Genomic DNA, 25,804 nt, shown 5'->3' with positions numbered 1-25,804 from the left:
TGACACCTTTTCCCATGATTACTCTTTCAGGAGTGTATTTCCCTTCCAAGTGGTAGATTTCCTCTCAATGTTTGTAACTAGGAGTCATATGTAAATTGGATGTTTGTAAACCAGGGACTGCCTGAATTAGGGTTACCAATTGTGGGGATCTTTATCAGCGAATTCAGCTAAATATAATCCCATAACCCTTTCAAATGTGTATACAAGACCACACATTTAGACAGTTCCTTCCATTTATATATTACAGCAAATGGCCCCCGGTGGCGCAATGGATTGTGCTAGCAGGATTGCTGACCTGAGAGGTCAGCAGTTCGAATCCGGGGAGAGCAGATTGACCTCCTTCTGTCAACTCCAGCTCCCCATGAGGAGTGAGAGAAACCTCCCACAAGGATGGTAAAACATCAAACATCCGGGCTCCCCTGAGCAACGTCCTTGCAGACAGCCAATTCTTTCACACCAGAAGCAATCTGAAATTTCTCGTTGCTCCCAAAATGGAAAGAAAGAAAGAAAAGCAAATGGCTTTAAAGCAATAGAGCAAATCCAGGCACCCAATTCCACCCTCTTACCACTTGATCAAATAGTATTTTTTGTGAGTTTTCTGCATTGAAATAAAAGAATGTACAGATGCTGTTGAATTTATTTACTTGATTAACATGGTCTTGACAAAACAGAAGTTAACTGACAGCAAGTGACTTGCTTGAGGAACATTGATTACATAAATGTTTAACAATCAAATAGAAATTAGTGTGAATTTAAAACAAAAGGTTTTAATACTGCCAGAATATATAAAATCTATGTAACAGGCCAAGAAAATGCTTCTTGAATACAAGTGTCTGACCATCTCCATAATTTTTTTCTTCAAGATTCAAGACAAAACAATAGGCTGTTCTCTGCAACATCTCAAAGCATTATTTGTACAAAAATTAAATTGCGGCCCATGATTTCCCCCAGTGCAATAGGCAAAGAAAATAACCCCTACAACAAATAAATATTTAGGTTAGAAATGAAATAAGCTATAAGCACCTGTGGAATTCTGTTCATTATTACTGAGATAACTATTTCTGTGAGAGTTAAGTATGTAAAAATCTGTCTCTGAAAAACAAAAATGGCAAAAGTAAGGACAAGGTAGCTGAAACCTGCTCAGGAATCCTTGGCCGTTTTTTGAGATTGTCTGAATAAACTGTTGTATACAGAAACCTGTACTACATGCTTATGGTGTCCATAAGCATGATGTAATGAGCCTCCAGGCGCAATAATCCAGAAAAATCAGAAAAATTGTCACAATGGTTCATTGTCACCTCTGCCTCCTAGAAAGCAAGGCAAGCCACCATGTTCCTCCAGAGCTTGCGGTGAGGGCTTGTCCCAGCAGCCACACTTTGAAATAGTACACAGGTCATCACAAGCATCAAATGACTGCGGCTGGCCATTCTTTTCCCCATATGGTACCTCTTAGGCATCCCCAAATATGTGAAAACATAGGAAAGCCTCTGGGCAATCCTGAGGTGCTCTCCCAGAATTTAAATGTTCCTCAGAAGTACATGCTACAGTGAAAAGTTATGAATTCCCATAAAGTCACTTCAGCTCCAATATAGGATGGAAAGCTGGAGTTCTGCTGTTCTTCTGGACACTAGAAGTATGCTTGGCACCTTCAAAACAGCACAAAAAAGAGAGTTTCCAATCCCTCCCAAGCTTGGTTGCCCTCTAAGGTCTTGTTCACCCCAGGCTTTTGGAGGACAGTCACCAAAGTATTACCCAAAGATGTTAAACTAATGGAGGATTTACTTTTAAAAATGAAACACATTAATAGACTGTCTTCTATATACTTATATAGTGCTTATAGTCTCATGGCTAATTTATTGACACTCTTCGGTGAATCTGATAATTAAGAGCATTGCCAAGAGATTTGTGGACAACTTTCATTTGTAGGGATACACTTGACAACTGCTCCACCTTAGTTTTACGTGTCATTTCATTGACCTTTCAAAATGTCAAATGGGAAAGAGAACACGTTTGCACTTGAAGATCCAACAGATCAGGACACATTTAATGCTCATGATAAATCTATTTTATAAAGCTCCTCTGTTACCAAAAGGCACAAGCAAGGGTGAATAGAAGCGGAAATAGCAAGAAAAAAGGAGCAAAAGAAATTCCCAAAGCAGGCAGTATAATTATGGATAGGAATGCCCAATTCTTAGCCACTAACTACTACACACGTTTTACCTCTACAAGGGAAAGGATGACCATGACAAATCATAGGTACATACATTCGGATTCAGATGCTGCAAGTATAGCCTCTTAAGGATGCTCACCAAAAACTGCACACTAGCACAGTCTGCATATAATGGATATGCACAGTTTTGTAGGGTAGTCTACAAAAGTAGTTAGGCTACTAAGGGCCTAGTAACTTGCATTCCACATTAAATTGAAAGAAATAGAATCTTGGTTCTAACCTCTTAGTGGGCTGTTTTTTTCCAAAAGCCCTCCATGACATGAACAGGCAGAGAAAAGAGTGACCTGCCCTTCCCCTGGCTGGCCTGCCTGACTTCCACACTGGGCTTGGAGAAGAAGGCTGTCCCTCCTGCATTGCTACCATGGACACAATGGTAGAGGAAGGACAAAGTGCTTGCTCCATCCATCCTACCTCCCTGTCAAGGTCATTCACTCACCTTGTAAGAATTCCTAGTTGCCAATGGCTGCTAACCTCAAGGCTGGGAATGCCCTTTCCCTCGCATCTGCACAGTGAAAAACCATGTATGAAGCAGCCCTGAGCAGAAAATGCCTGAGAGAATTTCCACAACTGCTCTGGAGTGAGTAACTAGCATTGCTAAATCATTGAAGGTGACCTGAAGAGTGTCTGACATGGCTAAGTAACTGCTGTGCTGCACACGCACGCTCCTGCCCCGTCTCAGTTTGCTTTGTCTTTCCAAGGAACCTGAGCCTGAGAGGCAAAAGCCACAAGGAGACAAAATGTCTCCTGGCTGTAAAAGACAAAATATATTTACAGAATATACAAAGCCTCAGATTTACAGTAAGCTGCACAGTCCTGGCTTTGCCCAGGTGGTATCCTGAATACCTTAGGAATCCAATCAAATTGGTGTTTCCTTTCTGTCCTTGCTTGGCGATGGCTTCACAGGCTCCTTGGCTGCCTTTGGCTGCTCTTTGGCTGCTGCCTTTGTCTCTGGGACAGTATCCCTCGGTGGCTGTGGCGGCAGCGGCTGAGACACGCTCCCCCGTTTCTCAACCTCCTCTTCTTCCTGCACCTGCTGCTCCGATTTGGCTCGCTGCATCTGCAAGAGCCGAAGCTGCACTCGCAATTCAATGATGGCCTCTCGCTCCTCATGAATCGCTTGGTTCAGATGGTTGTTCTTAATCTTTATCCAACACAAAAAGGAGAGGGGGGGATCACTTCAGTTACGAACAGCTGCTTATGGGGCTAATAAATCATTAGTAGGATATCATTCAGGGCTACTATTCCTTGGAAGGGAAATAAAATAAATTTGTGTGAGCATGAAAAAAATAGTAATGAATAATTCAGTGACAGAAGGAACAGGGTATGTATGACAACAGTAGATTAAACAGTAATACAAAGACTCTCCTGCATCCATCCTTGAATTGAAATATTAAAACTCTTATATCTACTAGAAAATACTCTAGGGATGTTTTTAATAACAGTCAGCTTATTCAGCAATTTTAATGTTTACAGTAAATTCCGATCATGCCCAATGCAAAAAAGGCAGTCAAGTTGTTCTCCAAACCATCCAAACTAGCACAATCCAAAGGCAGTAGGGCCAAAGGCTGGGAATCATGGGAGTTTGCTGTCTGCTCAGCCTTAGGCTTACCCATGAAGAGACCTGCAGCCACACCCCCATTCCAGCCAGCTGACCAAGCAGCCTCCAAGGGGAGAACATAAAAGGACTGACTTAGAGGACTGGGAGAGCTTTGTTGGGCCCTGCTGCAGGAGTATTTGCCATCCAGCTTTGGTGCCTGCTCAGCCCTGGGCTTACTCATGAGACTTGCAGCTACACCCTCATTCCAACCAGCTGACCCAGCAGTCTCCAAAGAGAGAACATGGCCCCTGCAGCCTTACCGCGTGGCTACTTTAACAGCCACACCACCCATTGCCTGGCTGCTGGCTGCTGAAACCCCTGCATGGGGTGCCTCCATGGCAGGGCCTCACCACGTGGTTACTTTAACGGCTACGCCACCCATCATCCGGACATTAGAACACCTGTGCAGGTGCTTGTTTTGGGTTTCCCCCACCTCGCCTGTTGCCTGCTGCTTCTGGCAAAAGAAGCCTACTTCAATTGGGATTGAATTTTTACTTTTAAGCTGTTTTATTGTATTTCTATTTGAATTGTTTGATTGTTTAATTGATATGTCATCAGCCCACTTCAGTTGGGATTGAATGTTTACTTTTAAGCTTTTTGATTGTATTTATATTTGAATTGTTCAACTGATATGTTACGCTTATTACTGTATGTTTAAATTAATATGTTAATTGTTTAAATTGATATGTCATGTGTGTTATTATATGTGTAATGCGGCATTGTATGCCATGGTCTGTAAGCCTCCCTGGGTCTCCCATTGGGGTGAGAAGGCAGAGTAGAAATGTAGTATAATAATAATAATAATAGTAGTAGTATAATAAGTTTCACTCCAAAACACAAGAAGTCACTAGGTTGCCAATCCCCATTTTCTGGCCTTTCCCACTGTAGACAAAGTTCAATGGATAACATGTGTCAAGACTGCATTCTCACCTCCAGTTCTTCATTCTGCCTTTGCAAATCTTCCAGGATTATCTGCAGCTCCTCCTCATCCTCACTCTCACTTTCACTCTCAGAAGAATATTCTTCAGTTTCACTTCGACCGTGCTGGCGACTAAAAGGCAGAAGAAAACATTTCTTGGTCTGGTCTGTCCTTTGAGAATCTTCACAAAATGCATCACACAACTGAACATACTGAAGTACAGATATGCAGAAGTGTGACTTCATACACTTTCAGGTAATAAAGAAAGGTGGTTTCCTTTTCAAGAAGCTAATTTCATTTAGTCCAGGAGTTAGGGTTAACTTGCAGACCCACAAAACACAAGAGGCCTCCAATCAACTGCACGTGGGACTATTAAGAATTATTAAATTATAGGTAGGTTCAAACTGAAGTGCAATGTGTTAGAAATTAAGCAGCAGACACAGACCAAGGCTATGTGGTAATCATCCTTGGGATCCAGTGGAATAAGAGTCTGAATTATTGTTTTTAAAATGTTATTTTAAAATTCTGAAACTTGGGCAAGGCAGAGATCTTCTTACCTTTGCATTTCTGCTATTTCTGCTCTAAGACGATCTATCTCTTCCTTCTCAGTGGCAATTTGTCGGCGCAAAAACTGTTCCATCGCCAACAGTTCTTCTTGCTCTGTCAAAATCTCATTCTCCTGTAGAAGGCAATTAAGAATACTTGTGCAAGTCCTGCCTACAAATAACATTACACTACATTCAGTCACCTGCTCATTACTTTCTTACTTGACTGAAAACACATAACAGAGTTTGTGATGCAGAGTGGATAAAAAGAGTATGAAGTGAAGAGATGGACAGGTTCTTGCTCTAAAGAGAAGAAACTATGATTTCCTGCTGGACAAAGACAACTCACTGGGTATTTTCCTAATGGAAGGTACTCATTTGACATATGAGGAAGTTCCTTGTGCTGTTTGTTCTTTTATGTATTTAATGCAGCCAGAACTTTTACAAAGCATTATTATTTCTTCTTCTGAGTCTTAGCCTCTTGAATGCACACAACTGTTTTTTTAAACTCCTCTAAGAATGTTCTAGGTCCTCTAAGGTGACTCTGTGGTAATTTCTAGCAGAAATTGTTCACTATTATTCAGTTTCCTGTTTGAATGGTCAGTACAGGAATGTATCCTGTGGAACTGGGGACATACTGGATGATCAATGACAATGGCTACCTGAGCGAGAAGAATATTAATAACTTCTTCATTTTCATTCATTTCTTCTTTGGAAACATCCTCCTTTGAAAGGCTGGCAATCTCTCGTGCAATCTTTGTTTCACACTCCTGTATCAAAAAAAAAACCCATTGATTAATGGCTGCTACCATACAGAATTGTATAATTAAAACAAAGATAATTTAAGCAGCACACAGGGTTTTTTTTAAAGTCAGTAACTATATCAAGAAAGATCTGAGGTTATTTCAAACTTCATTGAGCAGCATTAGCTGATAAGATCCATCATTGACAGCCCTTTCTAGAACAAATAGCAGCTAAACAGGTACATCTACATTTAATTTTGGGGGCAGTAAATTATTGGAGATTTGAAAAATTGTTTTTGCAAGTACAATTTTTAGAGGACAATTGCTGTTTAATGAATTCTTTGTCAGAAATATTAAAAATTAACTAGGTATTTTCAATTACAAAAATGCGAGTCAAGCGCTGAAAGGGTTAAATGGATGTAAGGATTCAGCAAAAGCTGCAGTTCAATATAAGCAGGCGTGCCTGTAGCCTAGTTGCCCTCAGTCTGTGAGAGGTCTCAGTGGGAGAAAGGCCTTAGTGTTAGTAGGCCTCGGTGTGAGAAGCTTGTGTGAGAGGAAGATACTGTGTGAAGGCTGAGTGTAAAAAGCTATTGTGTGAAGCTCCTGTGTAACTTTGTGAGAGTGAAGTTGTTTATCTGCATGAGAAAGAAGCCCAGAATGGAAGCAAAGAAGGAAGTGTAAAGAACTTTGTTCGTGTTATGGAAACCTTGTTCTTGTAAATAGTACAACCATATTATTTTGCTATAAATAAAAGCCTCCTAAGGAAGAGATAACATTGGTCTGTGTGTTTTTGTTCTTTTTATCACTTTTGACTACTGTTGCTGGGTCATGCTGCTGTACATTTATGAGGGGGGTATTTTGTTAGTAAGCCCACTTGCCCAACATTCTTGAATGAACAATCCAAAACAAACATACAAACAATTAAAATTCCAGTATTAATATATGACAGAACATGATGGCATCCAACTCTTTTCTTCTTTGCTACCATCTGTATTGTTAAACTTGCATATGTACACACTGCTTTTCTTTTAGTAAGTACTCAATGGTAAGTGCAGCCTTCCTCCTTCACAATGTAGTCTCATCACATTGAACCTAGCGCTTCCAAGTCCCAGTCAAATACACTGCAATGGCTCTCAATTTAACCCTTGCCAACAGCTGGTGCTATTTCATGGCTTTACATTTCTTATGCCTGATGCAAGGTGAAGCATAAGCACATGTGCTGCTCTGACTTGAAACATTTCTTCCTGTCTGGCAACAAAAGAGTAATACAGAGACTTACTTGTCTTTTAGCTTCTCTCAGTTTCCTTTTAAGAGCAGTCAAAATTCTCTGCACTTCCCACAATCTCTCCTCTTTGGATAAATCTTTGATCCCCACCTGAAGGTCTCGGTGCAAACAGTTCAAAAGGAACTCCTGGTAAAACATATATACCGTATTTAACTTTTTCATTCACCTTGTTGGCCTTAGAAACACTCCTCTCACTTTTCCATGGAATACACCTACTTCAACAACAGAATTAGATCTCATGGAACTTCAATGATCGTATGTGATAGTTCAAAAGACCAGAAAAATCTGCTCCTTTCTCCTACTTCATGATTCCACAACATGTGTAACACTAGGAAAAATATTTTACTTGTGGAAACCTTGGAGACAATGTCTCTGAAAAATGCATGTGGTAGACATTTTGAAACAGATGTAACCTCAATAGGAAATATAGAAAAAATAATTTGAGGGTGGATTTATAGATGTTCAATTCATTCAATCAAATTTACTTCAAAAACACAATCAACGAAGTCATTTTTCTTTTGCACACCTTCCATTCAATTTATTGAAGACACTTTTCTTTTTACTCAAATGAAGTAAATTCTATTTTTGCCATATTTTAATTAAAACAGTTTTTTGAATTGTGCTTTTAAAGCTTCTTTCTTTTCAAGAAGAGGTTCAAAGTATACAGAGATCACAATGTCTTTGGAAACCAGAATTCATCATTCTTATTTTTTATTCTTACTTATCCAGTAATCAGGCCTTGAAGTTTCCTCCACCACTCATTTTAAAATAGATGGTGCAGGAGAAGCCCTGTAGTGAAGGTGTCTCACATTTTTCATTAGAACTAAAACTTGTTCCCTATAAAACCAAAATCATTTGTGGAATTTGTCTCTCAAATTTCTGGTATTGCTCCAAATCTGCAGAGAAATACAGTTAGTGTTGAAGGATCAAGGAAAAATCCTGGTACAGGGCAGCTAGATTGTAAGTAAGTGAAGTTAAGCCTTAACTTAAAACATTCCATGCTTTTTGGAGCAGAAATGAGCTTCAGATCTTTATTTTCTAAAATCCAAATTGTCTTTAAACTTCTTAGGATAAATCTATTGCTCCTTAAATAAATGACACAAAAATTAAAAAAAAACACCTAGCAAGTCCATAATTGTACTAATCAATTTAAGGAATGACCAACCTGTCTTCTAATTTCTTCTTTGATGCTTTCTGGTGTTTCTGGCAATGCTGGCATTGTAGCCATGTTAGACCAGCGAAGTGGTTTTGTCACTGGTTTTAGAACTGCATTTCCAAAGAATTCTTGGACATGAGTGAAAAACATGTACAAGACACGGTTGCTGATCTGGTGAGAGATAACAATGACAACAGCACTTTAAGGAGGAACGTTCAAATACTGTGCCAACAACTATATTTTAAGTGTCAAATAAAAGGTACAAATATTTTCTTTACTGTTTGAACTTTTTAGTGACACTGCTGTATTACTCATTTATGTGAAATGGGAAATAACTCGGGAAATAAGTTACAACAAATTGGTTGTATGAACAACTTCTGATGGAAATACATTTCCTCAGGTGTAAAGGTCTAATTCCTTAATCGATTATGGTATCCTGTTCGAGCTTGAGGTCTCATCAAGTAACATTTGAAGACTGCAAAGAAATTTTAATTCAATTAAACTTGGAGCAAGCCATTTTAAGAGGCATATGTTTTCCCCACTGTAGCTTCTGATTTGACCTGAAGTGCTCTGCATGTAGCCTTCTGCAGTATATCCCCTCCAAGAGTATAGTTCAAATGATCTGAAATATTTCTGTTCACTTGGGGGGGGGGGGGGGTTCAACTGCACATGACAAGTGGACAAACACTCTCTGATCAGGCCAAAAATAAAGTGGCCATTTTGTACGATTCCACAGTAGGGGTAAATCAAAACAGGAAACTTTCAAGATGCCTGTCAGCTTTTTCCTTCTTATTTCTAACATTGTCATTTACAGTATATACTTAAGTATAGGTCTAGTTACCTCTAGATTGAACTATTGCAATGCACTCTACGTGGGGCTACCCTTGAAGACAGACCGGAAACTTCAATTGGTCCAACGTTCGGCAGCCAGACTGCTAACGGGAGCAAATTACAGGAAGCGGTCTACCCCCTTGTTTAAGGGGCTCCACTGGTTGACGTTCATCTTCTGGTCCCAATTCAAGGTGCACCAGGTTATCACCTACAAAGCCCTGAACGGTTTGGGACCTGCCTACCTTCGTGACCGCATATCCTACCATAAACCGGCACGATCTCTCTGATCCTATGGGGAGGACCTCCTTTCACCCCCACCTTTATCACAAGTACAACTTGCGGGGACGAGGGAGAAAGCCTTCTCTGTTGTGGCCCCTCAGCTTTGGAACTCACTACCTAGTGAGATCAGGCAAGCCTCTACCCTGGTACCTTTTAAGAAAGACCTAAAAACTTGGCTCTTCCAATGTGCCTTTGGCGAGTCAACATATATTGCATTTTTTTTTTCTGTTCCAACTACAATTTCAGTTTTCATGATGCACTTTCCCCCTGCACTTAATGAAGGTCTAACCCCATTGTTCGTTCCTTTTGAGCTCCTCCCTCAGAAATACATTCTCCCACTACTTATCTCATCCAGTGTTTTATCAATTTTATCCTAGTACATTTGGCCTGCCCACTGTGTTCTTTTTCTTTATCATGTTATTTTTAACTGTTTACTTTATTTTGTTATTTCATGTATTTATTTTGATGGTATTTTTGCTTCTTTGTATTTTATTTTGCTGTACTGTAATTTTGGGCTTGGTCTCATGTTAGCTGCCCCGAGTCCCTTTGGGGAGATGGTGATGGAGTACAAATAAAGATGATGATGATAATGATTATTAAACATTTTAATCAAAATATTGCCCCCAAAACCTGAGTTAACCTATTCACAGTACTATACAGTACTTTTCTAAGTGGAGTGAGAACATTGGGCGGTTCTATCATCCTATTGTGCACTACAGTGTGCATTAAACCAGAAAATCTGGAATAAGCACATCTACTCCAGTTGATCATAATAAATCCCATGCAGGCTTCAAATCTGAGACCAAAAAATGTAAAGTGCTTGTCAGGACATCTCTAGTGCTGAAGCACTTTACAAAATGCTGAAACACAGCTGGGTGGAAGGTAAACAATTACTCCCTTGAGAGAGGAAACCACATCATTTCCATGGAAACTCTTGCTTTGTTCTCATTTCATGTGCTTTGCCATGTTCCAGTGCTGATCCCAAATGAACATGATCCCAAATGAACATGATGGGTGCCCTGATGACTCGGCTGCTCGCTGTGAAGCTTTTGCTCGGTTCTTCGCAGACAAAGTCGCTTTGATCCGCTCTGGTCTGGACGCCGCATTAACGGCAGTCTCTGAGGATGTAACACGAGCATCTGCTTGTCCGATTTTGATGGATTCATTTCAATTGGTTCAAACTGAGGATGTGGACAAGGTACTTGGAGGAATGAGAGCTACCACATGCATCCTAGACCCCTGCCCATCCTGGCTTCTAAAGGAGGCCAGAGGGGGATTGGCCGAGTGGGTTAAGGTGGTGGTTAATGCCTCCCTTCGGGAAGGCATTTTTCCAGCCAGCTTAAAGCAAGCTGTGATAAAACCGCTGTTGAAGAAGCCATCACTAGACCCCACTCAATTGGTAAACTATCGGCCTGTTTCCAATCTTCCCTTTTTGGGCAAAGTCATGGAACGTGTGGTGGCCTCACAACTCCAGGCATTCTTGGTAGACACGGATTATCTAGATCCGGCACAGTCTGGCTTTAGGCCGGGACATGGTACCGAGACAGCCTTGGTCGCCTTAGTGGATGATCTCCGTCGGGAGCTCGACAGGGGGAGTGTGTCCCTGTTGGTGCTACTCGACCTCTCAGCGGCCTTCGATACCGTCGACCACGGTATCCTTCTGGGACGCCTCGCGGGAATGGGTCTCGGAGGTACTGCTCTGCGGTGGCTCCGGTCATTCCTCGAGGGTCGGTCTCAGAAGGTGTCACTGGGGGACTCCTGCTCTACCCCACAACCTTTGTCTTGTGGGGTTCCGCAGGGTTCAATACTGTCCCCCATGTTGTTTAACATCTACATGAAGCCGCTGGGTGAGATCATCCGGAGTTTCGGGGTGCGGTGTCATCTGTACGCAGATGATGTCCAACTCTGTCACTCCTTCCCACCCGCTACTAAGGAGGCTGTCGAAGTCCTGAACCGGTGCTTGGCCGCTGTGACGGTCTGGATGGGGGCGAACAAATTGAAATTGAATCCAGACAAGACAGAGGTGCTCCTGGTCAGTCGCAAGGCCGAACAGGGTATAGGGTTACAGCCTGTGTTAGACGGGGTCGCACTCCCCCTGAAGACACAGGTTCGCAGTTTGGGTGTGATCCTGGACTCATCGCTGAGCCTGGAGCCCCAGGTTTCGGCGGTGACCAGGGGAGCATTCGCACAGTTAAGTCTCGTGCGCCAACTGCGACCGTACCTTGGGAAGTCTGACTTGGCCACGGTAGTCCACGCTCTGGTTACATCCCGTCTTGACTACTGCAACGCTCTCTACGTGGGGTTGCCTTTGAAGACGGCCCGGAAGCTCCAACTAGTCCAACGGGCGGCAGCCATGGTATTAACAGGGGCTGGGCGCAGGGAGCACACAACTCCTCTGCTGTACCAGCTCCACTGGCTACCGATTAGCTACCGAGCCCAATTCAAAGTGCTGGTTTTGACCTTTAAAGCCCTAAACGGTTCTGGCCCTACATACCTATCCGAACGTATCTCGGCCTATCAGCCCACCAGGACCCTAAGATCTTCAGGAGAAGCCCTTCTCTCTATCCCACCTGCTTCACAGGTGCGGCTTGTGGGAACGAGAGATAGGGCTTTTTCTGTGGTGGCCCCCCGGCTTTGGAATGCCCTCCCTACTGAATTAAGATCAGCCACCTCGCTAATGGCATTTAGGAAAAAACTAAAAACTTGGATATTCGAGCAAGTCTTCAATTGATCTCGACGTGATGTCTGTCTGACCATGGATTGCAATCAAGGATAACGAATTGGACTACGATTTTAACTATGAGATGTCCCGATCTGTATTGGTGGCCCAATACTTTGTATGTTTTTATATATTTTCTTAATTTTAATCTTATATGCTTAAAGTGAATTGTATATTTTAATATGTTGTAAACCGCAATGAGTCGCCGCACAGGCTGAGATATTAGCGGTATACAAGCATACCAAATAAAAATAAATAAATAAATTCACAGATGATATCAAAATCTGTAATTTTGGCCTCCAAACCTGCCCTCAACTTACACATGAGCAAAACAAAAATGGCCTCTAAACAAATCTTGCCAGGAAAACCCTGTGGTGGGGCTTATTTATTTACTTATCATATTTATACCCCGTCCTTCTCAACCCCTAAGGCGGCTTTACACATAGGCAATTATTCAATACCTTAGAAACAACAAACGCTAAGGGTTGCCTTAGGGTTGCCATATGTTGAAAAGAACTTGAAAGCACATAATAACCAAGCGTGACAGAGAATACCACAGACGTAGACAGGTATTTAAAAACGACTAAGCTCTCTCCTTTCCAGATTACAGTTATCTTACACTGTGGCCTGTTCACAATACACAATTATAGATCAATCATTCCAATTTAAGTAATAGGAGTCCATCTGAAGGCATCCTGGGATTTGCAGTTTAGGAAGGGCTATTGAGAATTCTCATCTAGACAGCTGTAGTGCACCATCAGACTACAAACCCTAAGATTCCAAACTTTTCCAAAACAGTGGGATCTAAATGAGATAGATCCTATTGTGATGAAATGGGTTAGTTTTGAGTAAGTGCACTTATAGCCTTTGTCTTTTGCATAGGTTTCTTGTGCATATGTAGCCAAAGGCTTTTAAAATTATTAATAAAGCAGTTCTTTGGACCAACTCTGCTACTGGATTATCAAAGGGAGCAGCATATACTGTATTAGCATTCATGCACTGGGGGGATGTTTCAATTCCACAGAGTCATGTGTTGTTGCAGGCCTTTTCTGCCAAAAGTCTAATAGGCAAAGAAGTCAGTAAACATGCATTCTTACTATTAACAAACATGTTGGCTGGCACATGTACTGTACCTGAACAGTTGGACTGAGTACGATGGAAATGTTCTGGATATTCATTTTTGTTTCCAGCTCCTTTGTAATGACATGGTCCATGTGCACAACCAGCCAGGAGATCAGGAGAAAGTTGCACTCTGGTAGCTCTTTCAGGAGACGCTGGCATTCCTGCAGCTTCTCAGCCTCTGAACTCTTCCCGCAGGCGTCTTCAAAGCGAGGCATCAGCTCTTTGGTAAGCAAGTTTTCAGGCAGTTCACGCAGATATTGCTTCAACAAGCTGGCAACAGTGTTGGGCTCATACTCCTCTAGGTTGGGGGATTCCTCCCGGTCATACGCTGCTTTTAGTTCATCCACCTTGGATTTAATGCCTTCAAAAATGTTCAGAATGGTTTTGTTAAAAAAACCTCTGAGAATAAAAAAAGCAGCCAAGTTTACAACAGGTTTGTGATCATTTATTTAACTAATTAATTTACATTTCTTTTTATGTATGTAACCCACTGTATCAACAGAGGTTCCAAAAGAATGATACTTAAAAAAAATCTAATTCCAAGAAAACATAAAATGTACTAAAATCTTACTGAGCAGCACAATATTATTTACGAAGAAATAAGTCTCACCAAATTCAGTGATATATGCTCTTAAGTAAGTATCATAGGAGTCAAAGAATGAAAGTGTGTGTGGTGGAAAGAAAGAGATGGTATGGTGGTGGTTTGAGAATTGAATTGGGACTTCAGGAAATCAGGGTTCAAATTTCTGTTTAGTCATGGAAAAATTAGCTAACTCTTCTCTGTCTTAAAGGAAGGAAAACGCAAGCTTCCTCTGTATAAATCTAGCCAAGAAAAGTTGCCTCTATGTCAACTTCAATCAGAATTGATATGAAAGAAGTTGGTAGAATAGCTAACTAAATATGCCTTTCAGAAGGACACAAATTCAATCCTTCCAGCATACATGGTATCTTCTACAATGATTTCTTTGAGATAGCTCACAAGAGAGGGATCCATGCGCTGGAGACATAGAGAGCGAAACAGTCAATTCCTCCTTCCAGTGCGGAAGGACAGGCTTCTAGTCTCAGCAGCATGGAAAAATGCAGCCTAGTAAATATCATGGGATTATTTACAAAAGGATGTTCTAAACACAGCGGCTTTCTTCTATGAGAATGACTGTTGCCCATACAACTCCTTATGCTTGCATTGCCCATCTTTCAAAACTTATTATTATATTCCCTTTTGCTATTGTGCTTGTGCAGTAGCACAGATCAACATTTAAAAGGATAAAAGGTTAGGAATATCAAATATCAAAGAGTCCTTGACGAGTGAATGAACTATTAAACTTCTTCAGAGTTCTGTGACATACAATACCACAAAAATATGGTAACTGTTTTCACATCTCTGTGTCATAAACATGATATTCACATGCAAGGTATCTTGGAATATTTACTTGCAACAATGTAATTTAAAACATTTCTTTCTTTCAGCTCTGTCTCTGAATTTGCATTTACTTTTTAACAAAGCAACTTGTTCATTGAATTTAGATAGCTGGCATGATGTGTCTCTCAGGTGGCATTCACAATTCAAAATGCAGTTGTATAATTAAACAAGTGACTCAAATAATTGTTTCTTTAAGTGGGCCGAGGTCACACAACTTCTGTGACTGTTAATTATCTTGACATTACTAAATTGTTTTTTTTCAAATCCAACTAAAATGCTCTTCAACATTTCCCTTGTGTCTCAAGATACAATCTAAAGAGGATTAATTCCTCTTGGAAGAAAATCAAAATAAAGGAGTTGGAGGGAGCACTTGAATATATTCTCCCTACTGTGCCACTTGACAAAACCACCATTTTAATGATTAGCGTATGGTATGTTTTTACTTAATGTAAATACAAGCATGCAGTATAACAGTAGGGAAAAAATAATGGTTTCCTAACATTCTGGTTGCACAGACATACAGTCTTGTATCAACTTTTTGCCACTGAAGTCCAGAGTACACTCCAGAAGTGTTTGAGGAATGCATTTGGAAACTGGGATGTGTTAATTTTCCCTTTCATCACAAAGACTGAACAATGCCACCTCTGTATTTTAAATACTTTGTTCATCAAGGAGTTGGAAGATAACTGAGGAAGTTGCTTGAAAAACAAAGGACTAGTCTAGAAAAACACAGCTTTAATGGATCTGTGAAAATCCTTTCTGATAGCATTGAAGAGTTAGCTAAAGGAATTTCTTATACAGTTTTAATAAATAGGATCAATTTCACCAACTGTCATAATTTTTTTTTATTTACTCCTTTTTTTACCCTGCCTTTCTCACCTCGTAGGGGAGTCAGGGAGGCTTACAAACCTCAGCAAAATTCAATGCCGCATGGACATAACAATAAAATACACCCCATCAAATTATAAAACAATTAAACATATGAGCAATTGAAACACATAAACAATAAAACAGATTAAAACCATATAAGGTGCCAAGTCTTGATCTCATACTTATTATGTGTCAGTAATCCTTACACTGTCAAATTTAGAGATAACCATGAATCCACATTTGATTTTAGAAACCACAGACACAAATAAAATTATAGGGAATTATAGATACTAGGTTTTAGATGTAGTGAAAATGGAGAATAATATAATGTCATTGTTCTACAAAGTCAGGAGGTAAAGCAAATCTACCCTGAGGAGAAGCACTATACCTGAAACTCTGTAGATGCCTTCACATTTCATGCCATATTTCTCTACGTAATCAATACACTCCCGGAAAACTGCAGGCAGACGAATCCCATCATACAGCATGGTCCTTTCAGCGGCATCTGCCAAAGGGATTCCAAACACAGGTCGATAGCTGGGAATATCCACTGGTGGGACATCCGTCTCTTGAGTTGGCTTCTTCTTTTTCTTCTTCTCTTTCCACTGTTTGACAACATCTGCAGCTGTTAAGTCTTTCGATTTCTTCTCTTTGTGCTTTTCCTCCTTGTGCTTGTCTTCCTTATGCTTTTCATCTTTTGGTTTTTCTTTGATTTTAAAATCTTTTTCCTTCTTTTTGGAGAAACTTGGCTTCTTGAAAACATGAATCCCTTTGGAGCGCTTCAACTTGGAGGGACTTTCGGCTTCATCTCCAGAACTGTCTTCTTGGAAAGCTGCATAACCTTCCGCTGTTGGGAGAAAAGAGGAAACTGTCAAAGTGCTGACTCCACCTAGAAAAATGCATGTAATGCTAAGCACTAATATAGTACTTATTAATATATTACATTTTACCTTTTGCATAATTAAACAATATCAAGTCTTAGAGCAAGTTCTGATGGATATTTTTTCACAGAAAAAATAATGTATCCATGCAGGTACATACTTTTCAGTAGTGATCCACAAGCAGAATCACTTAATTAATAGCCCAGTGTTGCATATAGATATTTATTGCATCATGAAGTTTATATTCATTCCAAAGTCCAATGCAGACCTAGGCAGAGGTGACCTGAACAAAGTCTCGCTGAATTACATGCGGTTATTTTATAATAAACAGGCCCGGAATTAGTCTGGGTGATTTCAGTTAACTGTTTCCTTAGGAATAGGTCATATCAAAATAAACACAAAACTGATGCTGTAAAGAGATGACTTGCATGAAAGGGAAAGATCTGCTTCTCTTTATAAAGGGAATTATCTAGATTATTCCTCAATTTCAAAGAGGTGTATGTTCCTAGGGTTGGCCACATACACACACACTGCAGTCTCATATCAATATCCTTTTAAACAGAGTTTTAAAAACCAAGCTGAAAAACAAAAGATTCATTCCCAGTCCTTGCTTATTCAAAGCTACTACTATAATGAAAGACTACAAAAATCACTTATTTCTCATTCTTTTTAAAAACCAGATATTGCAATGTATAAATATGTCCTGCACTCAGGTACAATTCCTATAAAGGAAAAAAACCCACTTTCCAACTTGATGTCCTATCCTTATACATAGTCAACTACTGTATTTGTATTCACTGCGTTATGCAAATAGCATATGTGATTTTAATTCCACAGTCATAAACAAATATTTGCTCTTGCTGCAAATTATCATGCACTTTACTGCCTCTGAAACCAATACTTAAGTGTCTAATGAACTACATTTCTTCTGCAACAAACCCTGCCTTTCCTGTAGGCAAGAGCAAGACATTCATCAATTCAAATAAACCAACACCTTTCCTTAATTAGAATACCTATGTTAAGACAAAGGCTGGGATGGCTCAGAAAAGATTTTACATATGTTTACTGATCATAATATCTAAACTGGGTGGAGAAAAATCTATAGTGCTGATGAGATTCCAAATGTGGTTGCCATGCAGCTGAAGGAGGGCATAACAGGTCTGTGTGGACCGTAGATATGGAAATAAATAACATATAGCTATGAAATATATGACTGTGGTACAGCCTCTTAGAAACATGTCTGGATGCAAAAAGATATTGAGAGCTTTAAATTTCACGTTTGTTTTCATGTTTGTTGTTTTACTCAGCAAACATTTAAAGCCTCTGTTGTGCCAGATACTGTCACTGTCTTTCATACAGTCATAGTTTGGGATCTATATTAACTCTCTTACAACTCGTGATTCCAGAATTACCTCCAGAATTTCAGAAGCCAGAAGTAAAACAAGAAAGCTACTGCTTTAAATTTTGAAAAATATCAATGAGTTGTTTTAATAGTTTAGAGAAAGTGGTAGATGTTATGAAAGCTTTCCCATGTTTATAATTCGAAACTAACTGGAGAAGAAAGTGAGGTACCTTTAACTAAGCACATGACAAATCCTGCTGTAGATTTTTATAGTAAGCCTTTAAAGAAGAAATGTTTGCACTAAAAGCATTCACACTGATGGTGTATACTGAAATCTAAATCAAGATATAGTAGACTCTCACTTAACCAGAATTCAAGCAACAGGCAAAAAAAAATCAAAGAAATAATACTGCATTCACAAAGCTGTTTTTCATAATACAGTAAAATTGTGTTACATTAAGTTAGGTTAGTCCTATTTGTTTTTTAATTATGTATTTAAATATTAATACCAAATCAATACAGAGTTTACACTATAGTATAGAATAGGATATAGTATTAGGCCTATTTTTGATAGTAACTCTCAAGCAACCGGAAACTACATTTATCCAGTATCTACCAATCAGCATGGGTGCCGGTTAAGTGAAAATCTATTCTATATACATCACAAACACTTTTTGCATACGGACACACAGACACTGGGTCTGTAAATGCACACAGCAAATAATAAAAAGCACATTACTGCCATACATATGGGGAAAACTACCTACTTCTTTTCTCCTTCTTTTTAAACTTTCCTTTCTTCTTCCCATGTTCCTTCTCATCATCAGACACTATATCTGGAGGTTCATGCAGGTTGTCATGAGGTGGTGAAGGTTCGCCAGTTCGGTATAAACCAGGAAATTTGGTTGGGCTGATCTCTTCGGAGCTTGGGGTCCGGGCAAGACTCCCACCATGCTCCACCCTCCGGTGCTCACTTGGGCTGCTGGTTGGAGGCAGAAAGCACTCCGTCATTCTTGCTCTCTGATGGTACAGCAAAACAAGATCCTGTTACCTGTCCATCATGCCTGTAAAAAGAGGAAAACATGGTGTCAATACAAAATACTCTTACTTTGCAAGTAGATGCTTTCAAGTACCAAACTATGTGCAGTGAACTTTGTTTGCAAATAATAAACGACTACTGTTTGCACACACATTCAGTTTCAGGTTTAGCAACAGATAATGTATTGCAACTATGCAATAAAATTTAAGTCTTGAGAATTGATTTAAAAACAGCTTTGTGCAATTTCTTCAGGGGATTAGATATGATTACACAAACTCCTTGGTTCTCAGCTTTCTGCATGTGATAACACAGACATACCAGTCTGCTCATGTTTTGCTTGCCCCATGTTTGAATACAAGTATTGTCTTCTGTTGGCAGCACACTGTCAACAACAATTATGCAAGGGCACAAAGTGAGCGTCCTGTCTTGTGAAGGCGAGCAGTATCAGAACCAGAGAGATGGTTTGCATGGCAATATACTCTGTCTTGGATCTGTTAGCAGGTTATAACACTGACATTCACAGTCCACAACCAGCATTTGGAACTGATGGCTGCCTTTTTTTATTGCTTTAGAGTTTGCAAGTGGAAAAGAGAGTCAACATATTTTTCCTACACTTTGTTGAAAATAGCAATAGCTTGATATATTTGTGAAAGCATTTTACAGGCATCTGCTCATCAAACTTACTCAATTAAATCTCTGCCAAGCAGTTTAATCCATAAAAAGGCCAAGCTTACTCAACTGTCAAAACTATTTCATAAAAGCTTTTGTAAAGAAGGAGGAAATTTAACTTGTATTTTTGGTGAAACTAGTAGGATGAAAAGGCTACAGTTGCTTGCACTCAACACAGGGAAACACACCACAGGAATTTCCACCAATTTTATATGCTTCAGCCCTTTCCCATAGGTATTAGTACTTCCAAATAATACTTGAGATTTGAGATATTAAATTACAACCATCCCTCATGTTTTCTGAAGGATTGATGTTAAAAAATTATTTTCTCCAAGCACTTCCAATTCAATAAAGTAACTTTCCAAACTCTGCTGCTTCTTACTCTATTTTACCATATCCTTTACATCAATTCTGAAGCAGGGAAAATTCTTATATTGAATACAAAACAAGAGGTTGTTGTTAGTCTCTGTTAATTTCCTGCACAAGAACGGTTTATTTCTGTAATGGAATATTGTTAAGCAAAGCTATAAAACTCATTGGAAGTTCTTGCCTGAGCAATCACTGCTTTCCATGTGATTTGTGGTTATATGAAGTACACTGTCTTCATAATTGAAAAGTATATCAAGCGTAACCTACACACTGGTTGAACAGGTTTTCATTTCAAAAGCCAGCATCAAAGCAAGAAAATTATGATCACTCACAATTTCTATGTGAACCACTGTGTCTGTTCTTAATAATAGTCTTACAAAGGTTCTCCATTGAAGAGTCAAAGGCAACACGAGTAGAACAAACCAGAAGTGATACAAGGGATACCAATCTGCTTTCTTCCCTAATTAACAGCTTGGATCAGCAAAAAAAGATCCAGTGGTAAAATGGGTGACACACTAGGATAATCCGTTTTAACCTGGAATAAACCTGTTCATTCAGGTTTCTTCAGAATTGTTAAAATACCTGCAAATTTGAGAAATGATGCACAGACAAACAATACTATGGGGGGAATTCCTTACATAGTATGGGGATCGTTTCACAGTACCACGGACCTAAGGCAAGCCTTGCACCTTGGTAAGGAGGCAGTTTTATAGCTTTTGGGGGCAAAACGGGGGACGTGAAGGAGCCAATGCCTCTGCCTACTTGTGCCAATTGCCCATAGGCACAGGTAAATGTATGGTTACTTCCCAGTCAAAAAAATTGGATTTTCCCCAAAATTCACCGTTAACCAGCATTTTACATTTCACTTTGCGTCACATTTTACTCTGTGAAGTAGAGCCCATTACTGGGCCAACTAAAAATGCACAAAAGACATCACATAAACTTTCAAAGCACTTGCTTCCACATCAGGGAGAAGTGTCAAAATCATACAAGAGAGAGAAAAAAAGAAAAGAAGGAAGATATTATTGTATTTGAAGTAAGGAACATCCTGCATGGGGAATTTTGAGATTTGTAGTCATGAAATATAACTATCATAGGTTATAATTAGAAATCCTCCAAAATCTTCACAGCCCTGACCATGCCAGGGTATACATATGTGTTTCCTACTTAAGAAATGCTAAGTAGGGAATTTTAAGCAAGAAGAAACAGGGACAGAATAAGAGAACTGGGGAAGGTGCTTCCTCCTTGCTGCTTCCAAATCGCTTGTGAAATTCACAACCTAAGCACCTCTTTTCTATGATCAGCCATTTCACTTCATCCACATGACTCAACCGGTAAACATAAGGTTCATTAACCTCCACTATGTAATTAACAGCAGCACCAGCACTCTGTATTATTTTGTGTCTTTTTCACACTCCTAGTCAGAGAAGCAAAGTGAAATAAAATGAAGAGTTCTCAGAAGTTAAGGGGAAGATCACAGCAAGATTCTAGGCCAAGAGGGGTCTATCCATAACATATGTATTAGTACATATTCAAATATACACCTACACACAGGCAGACATACAAAACAAGTGAAGAACAATGGTTTCCCTCAATATTTTTGAGAACAATAAATGATGGCAAATAGATGTCTGAGTCAAAGTTACTAGGCAATGCTTAAAAGTTTTCCATTTTGTTTTTTTGTTTGTTTGCACCTGGAATGCTGGGAAGACCTCAGCACTGATGCAAGGAATTAAAAACAATGCATGTCACATTTCTAGCCACATAAGCTGCCACTGATGTCTTCTGTGCAGTTGTTATTATTCTTATTAGGTTTATTTATACCAAGCTTTTTCACTCTGCAAGTTCAAATGTCCCTTGCATACATAGAGTTTGTACAGATGTGCAGTGACTTGAGCCTTCATTAAGAACATGAATTAATTATCCTTTAACCCAGTGGTTCTCAACCTGTGGGTCCCCAGGTATTTTGGCCTACAACTCACAGAAATCCCAGCAAGTTTGGGAATTGAAGGCCAAAACATCTGGGGGCCCACAGGTTGAGAACCACTGCTTTAACCCTTTAAACAAAAAGTGTTGTGTTCATAGGATAGAGATCTATTTTTGCATCAGTAGTAAGAAGATAAAACTGGGTGAGGTGGCTTGAATGTACACTGATGATGTATATTCAAAGAGGCTTTATTCTCATGTAACTGTGCGCCCAATGCTGAAGAACCATGTTGAATCAGATCATGAACTTTGGCCCTCTAGATCAGGGGTCCTCAAACTTTTTGAACAGAGGGCCAGGTCAAAGTACCTCAAACTTTGAAAAAGCATGAATGAATTCCTATGCACACTACACATATCTTATTTGTAGTGCAAAAACACTTAAAAACAATACAATAATTAAAATGAAGAACAATTTTAACAAATATAAATTTATTAGTATTTCATTGGGAAGTGTGGGCCTGCTCTTGGCTGATGAGATAGGATTGTTGTTGTTGTGTGCTTTCAAGTCGTTTCACTTAGGTTGACCCTGAGCGAGGGCCGGGTAAGTGACCTTGGAGGGCCACATCCGGCCCTCGGGCCTTAGGACCCCTGCTCTAGATGCAGGGGTCCCACAACAGCCAGTAAGCTGACTGGAATTTCGGGAAGTTGAAGTTCAAAACACCTGGAAGGCTGAAGTTTACCGATGCCTGATCTATTCTATAGAATTAATGCAATCTGACATCAATTTAACTGCTATGGCTTAAAGCTATGGAATCTTGGGATTTGTATTTTTCACCACCAGTCTCTGGTAGAGAAGGCGAAAGACCTTGTAAAACTACCACACCACTGTCTGCATAGCATTGAGCCATGGCAGTTAAAGTGGTGTCAAACTGCATTCATTCCACAGTGTAAATCAGGCATGGGTAAACTTCGACCCTCAAGGTGTTTTGGACTTTAACTCCCACAATTCCTAATAGCCAATAGGCTGTTAGGAATTGTGGGAGTCCAAAACACCTGGAGGGCCAAAGTTTGTGCATACCTGGTGTAGTTGATCCCTCAGTCTCTTGCAGCACAAAAAGAAAGCAGGGGAGAAAAAGAAGAGTGCGACAACATCTGGTTTTTATTTTAGTATGTGTTTTCATGGATATAAACCCACTCCTTCACCTGTAGTATGGAGTGATATTAAAGCCTCTTGCAAAAAAGCATATCTATACAAAATACATACCTATTAGATTTTGTGTTATCATATTATTGAGCGCTTTTGTGATCCGCTCCAAGTCCCTTCGGGGAGATGGTGGAAGGAGACAATTAAATAATAATAATAACAACAGCAACAATAACAATAATAAAATAGTTGTGAAAGTAGGCTAGAAGGCAATAGGATCCAGAAAGTTGTATATTATTATTATTATTATTATTATTATTATTATTAAGGTAAAGATTTTCCCCTGACATTAAGTCCAGTCGTGTCTGACTCATGATTTTCTGGTACGTTTTCCTTCTCTCCATGTTGTCAATTTGTCATTATATTGTTCTCTGCATAGTTTGGTATTAGTAAAGTTTTCTCTTTGACATTAAATCTAACAGTTTCCAACTCTGGGGGGTGGTGCTCATCTCAATTTCTAAGCTGAAGAGCCGGCGTTGTCCGTAGAAACCTCCAAGTTCATGTGGCCGGCATGACTCCATGGAGCGCCGTTATCTTCCCGCCTTAGCAGTACCTATTGATCTATTCACATTTGCATGTTTTTGAACTGCTAGGTAGGCAGAAGCTGGGGCTAACAGTGGGAGCTCATGCTGCTACCTGGATTCGAACCTACAATCTTTTGATCAGCAAGTTCAGCAGCTCAGCGGTTTAACTCACTGAGTCACTGGGGCTCCTATTATTATTATTATTATATGTATTACTTGCTGTACCTGGCACGTGTTACTGTGGCCAACCTTCCCTCCCTCTTTCTCTCCTTTTTCTTTCTCTCCTCCCTTCCTTTTTCTTTCCTTCCTTCCTTCCTTTCTTCTCTTCCTCTTCCCTTCCTTCTCTCCCTTTTCTTTCCCTTTCTCTTTCTCCCAGTTCTTCCTTCTCTACTTATTCTTGGATTGCAACTCCCAGCAGTCCTCCTGATCGATCTATCTACCTACCTATCTATCTCTATCAAATCTATCTGGAGGATTGCTGGGGGTTGCAGTCCAGGAATAGAAAATTTGAAATATGCAGGGATTGAGATCCAAGGTGAAGAAAGCTTGCATCTTGCTTGCATCTTGGAAGCAGTGCATGTGGATCATCCTCCTCTCCTAAAGGGCCTGGTCTATGGGATGCTGGAAGTTGTAGTCTAGAAGAGAGTGTGGATATGCTATTGTGTGTTTTGTTTGCTGGGGAAGTCATTTTTGCGCATGTGCTGTAGCAATGTCATTTGACACCACTTTACTTGCCATACTGTAGAATCGTGAGGTTTGTAGTTTTCTAAGGTCTAAAGTCTCTCCTTTTTGCTTTTTTGGCTTTTTAAGTCCCTTCTGCTGTGTTTTTATGAGTGATGGTCACTTGTTGGCCTGATAGGTGAATTGTGTCCAAATTTGGTGTGAATTCGTCCAGTGGTTTTTGAGTTATGTTAATCCCACAAACGAACATTACATTTATTTATTTATTTATTTATTTATTTATTTATTTATTTATTTATTTATTTATTTATTTATTTATTTATTTATTTATTTATTTTATATATATATTTTATATATATATTTTATATATATATATATTTTATATATATATATAAAATATATATATAAAATAAATAAATTTTATATATATATATATTTTATATATATATATATATATATATATATATATATATATATATATATATATATATATAAAATATATATATATATAAAATTTATTTATTTTATATATATATTTTATATATATATATAAAATATATATATATATAAAATATATATATAAAATATATATATAAAATAAATAAATAAATAAATATTAATAAAATAAATATTAATAAAATAAATATATATAAAATACGTATCTTCTCTCCCAAAGGAGACTAACGCTAAAAACCATACCGAAAATATCATACCCGTTGTCCAAAATTTCAAAATCTACCAAATACATCTAGTTCTGTTCACATACAGGTTGCTGGGATGATGGCCAATACCACTGCCATCCTAACCCCCTTGAAGCCCTACTATTGCCTATTGGCAGGCAACAGGATTGGTGTATTACGAAACAGAAGCAGGCTGGTAAATTTCATTTATTATCACTGCATGTTCTACTCACCATGAAACCAGCTGACATTGGGAAGTTGGTGGGAAAAAGACAAGAGTTGGAATGGAAACCCTGCGAGGGGTTCAGAGTGATTCAATTCCCCGCCAGGGCGCTAGAGGGCGCGAGGCCCTCCTCTTGCGCGTGCGCAGTACAGGGGGCGCCTCAGCGGCGGATCAACGGCCGCCCACATTCTCGGGGGGGGGGGGGTGGGAGTGAGGGGAGGGAGTGGTTTAAACCCCGGTGGGAAAGAAAGCGGCGGGGGGAAGTGGGGAGCCTTAGCACCGACCTGAGGAAGAAGAGGAGGAGGAGGCGGGGGTCCCGTCGTCGCTGACGCAGGACGGCTCTGCTCCCTTCCGGCGTCAGGGCGGCCCGCCTTCAGGCCCCATCCCGCCGTCGCCTGTGGAGTAAGCCTGGCGCGAGGCGAGCAGGGGGCGGCGGCGGCGGCTCCGAGGCGCATGCGCGGACTCCTTCCGGCTTTTCCGGGCAGAGGCCGGAATCAGGCGGCGCATGCGCGTGGGGAGGAGCTGTCGGAAGAACCCGAGAAGTGAGCCC

General features: G+C 39.8%; 1 protein-coding gene across 2 annotated transcripts; it reads right to left on the bottom strand.

The window, feature by feature from the left end:
• Positions 1–619: 619 nt before the first annotated feature.
• RALBP1 (ralA binding protein 1) lies at positions 620–25,804 on the bottom strand. Of its 2 annotated transcripts, none has more exons than XM_060775042.2 (10): positions 25,539–25,804; positions 18,707–19,003; positions 16,105–16,563; positions 13,438–13,787; positions 8,485–8,646; positions 7,314–7,445; positions 5,954–6,061; positions 5,304–5,425; positions 4,758–4,878; positions 620–3,371 (listed from the first exon to the last, which is right to left on the bottom strand). In XM_060775042.2, exons 2-10 carry the CDS (start codon positions 18,948–18,950, stop codon positions 3,087–3,089), a joined length of 1,983 nt encoding a protein of 660 aa, XP_060631025.2. In that variant the 5' UTR covers positions 18,951–19,003; positions 25,539–25,804; the 3' UTR covers positions 620–3,086. The 2 variants fall into 2 exon arrangements, with proteins under 2 accessions (XP_060631025.2, XP_060631026.2); XM_060775043.2 differs by lacking the exon at positions 25,539–25,804 and adding an exon at positions 25,265–25,346.

The sequence above is a fragment of the Anolis sagrei genome, chromosome 4 (genome assembly GCF_037176765.1).
Source record: "Anolis sagrei isolate rAnoSag1 chromosome 4, rAnoSag1.mat, whole genome shotgun sequence".
NCBI lineage: Eukaryota > Metazoa > Chordata > Lepidosauria > Squamata > Dactyloidae > Anolis > Anolis sagrei.
The sequence above is the reverse complement of the archived record's forward strand: the minus strand, read 5'-3'. Positions and strand labels throughout refer to the sequence as shown.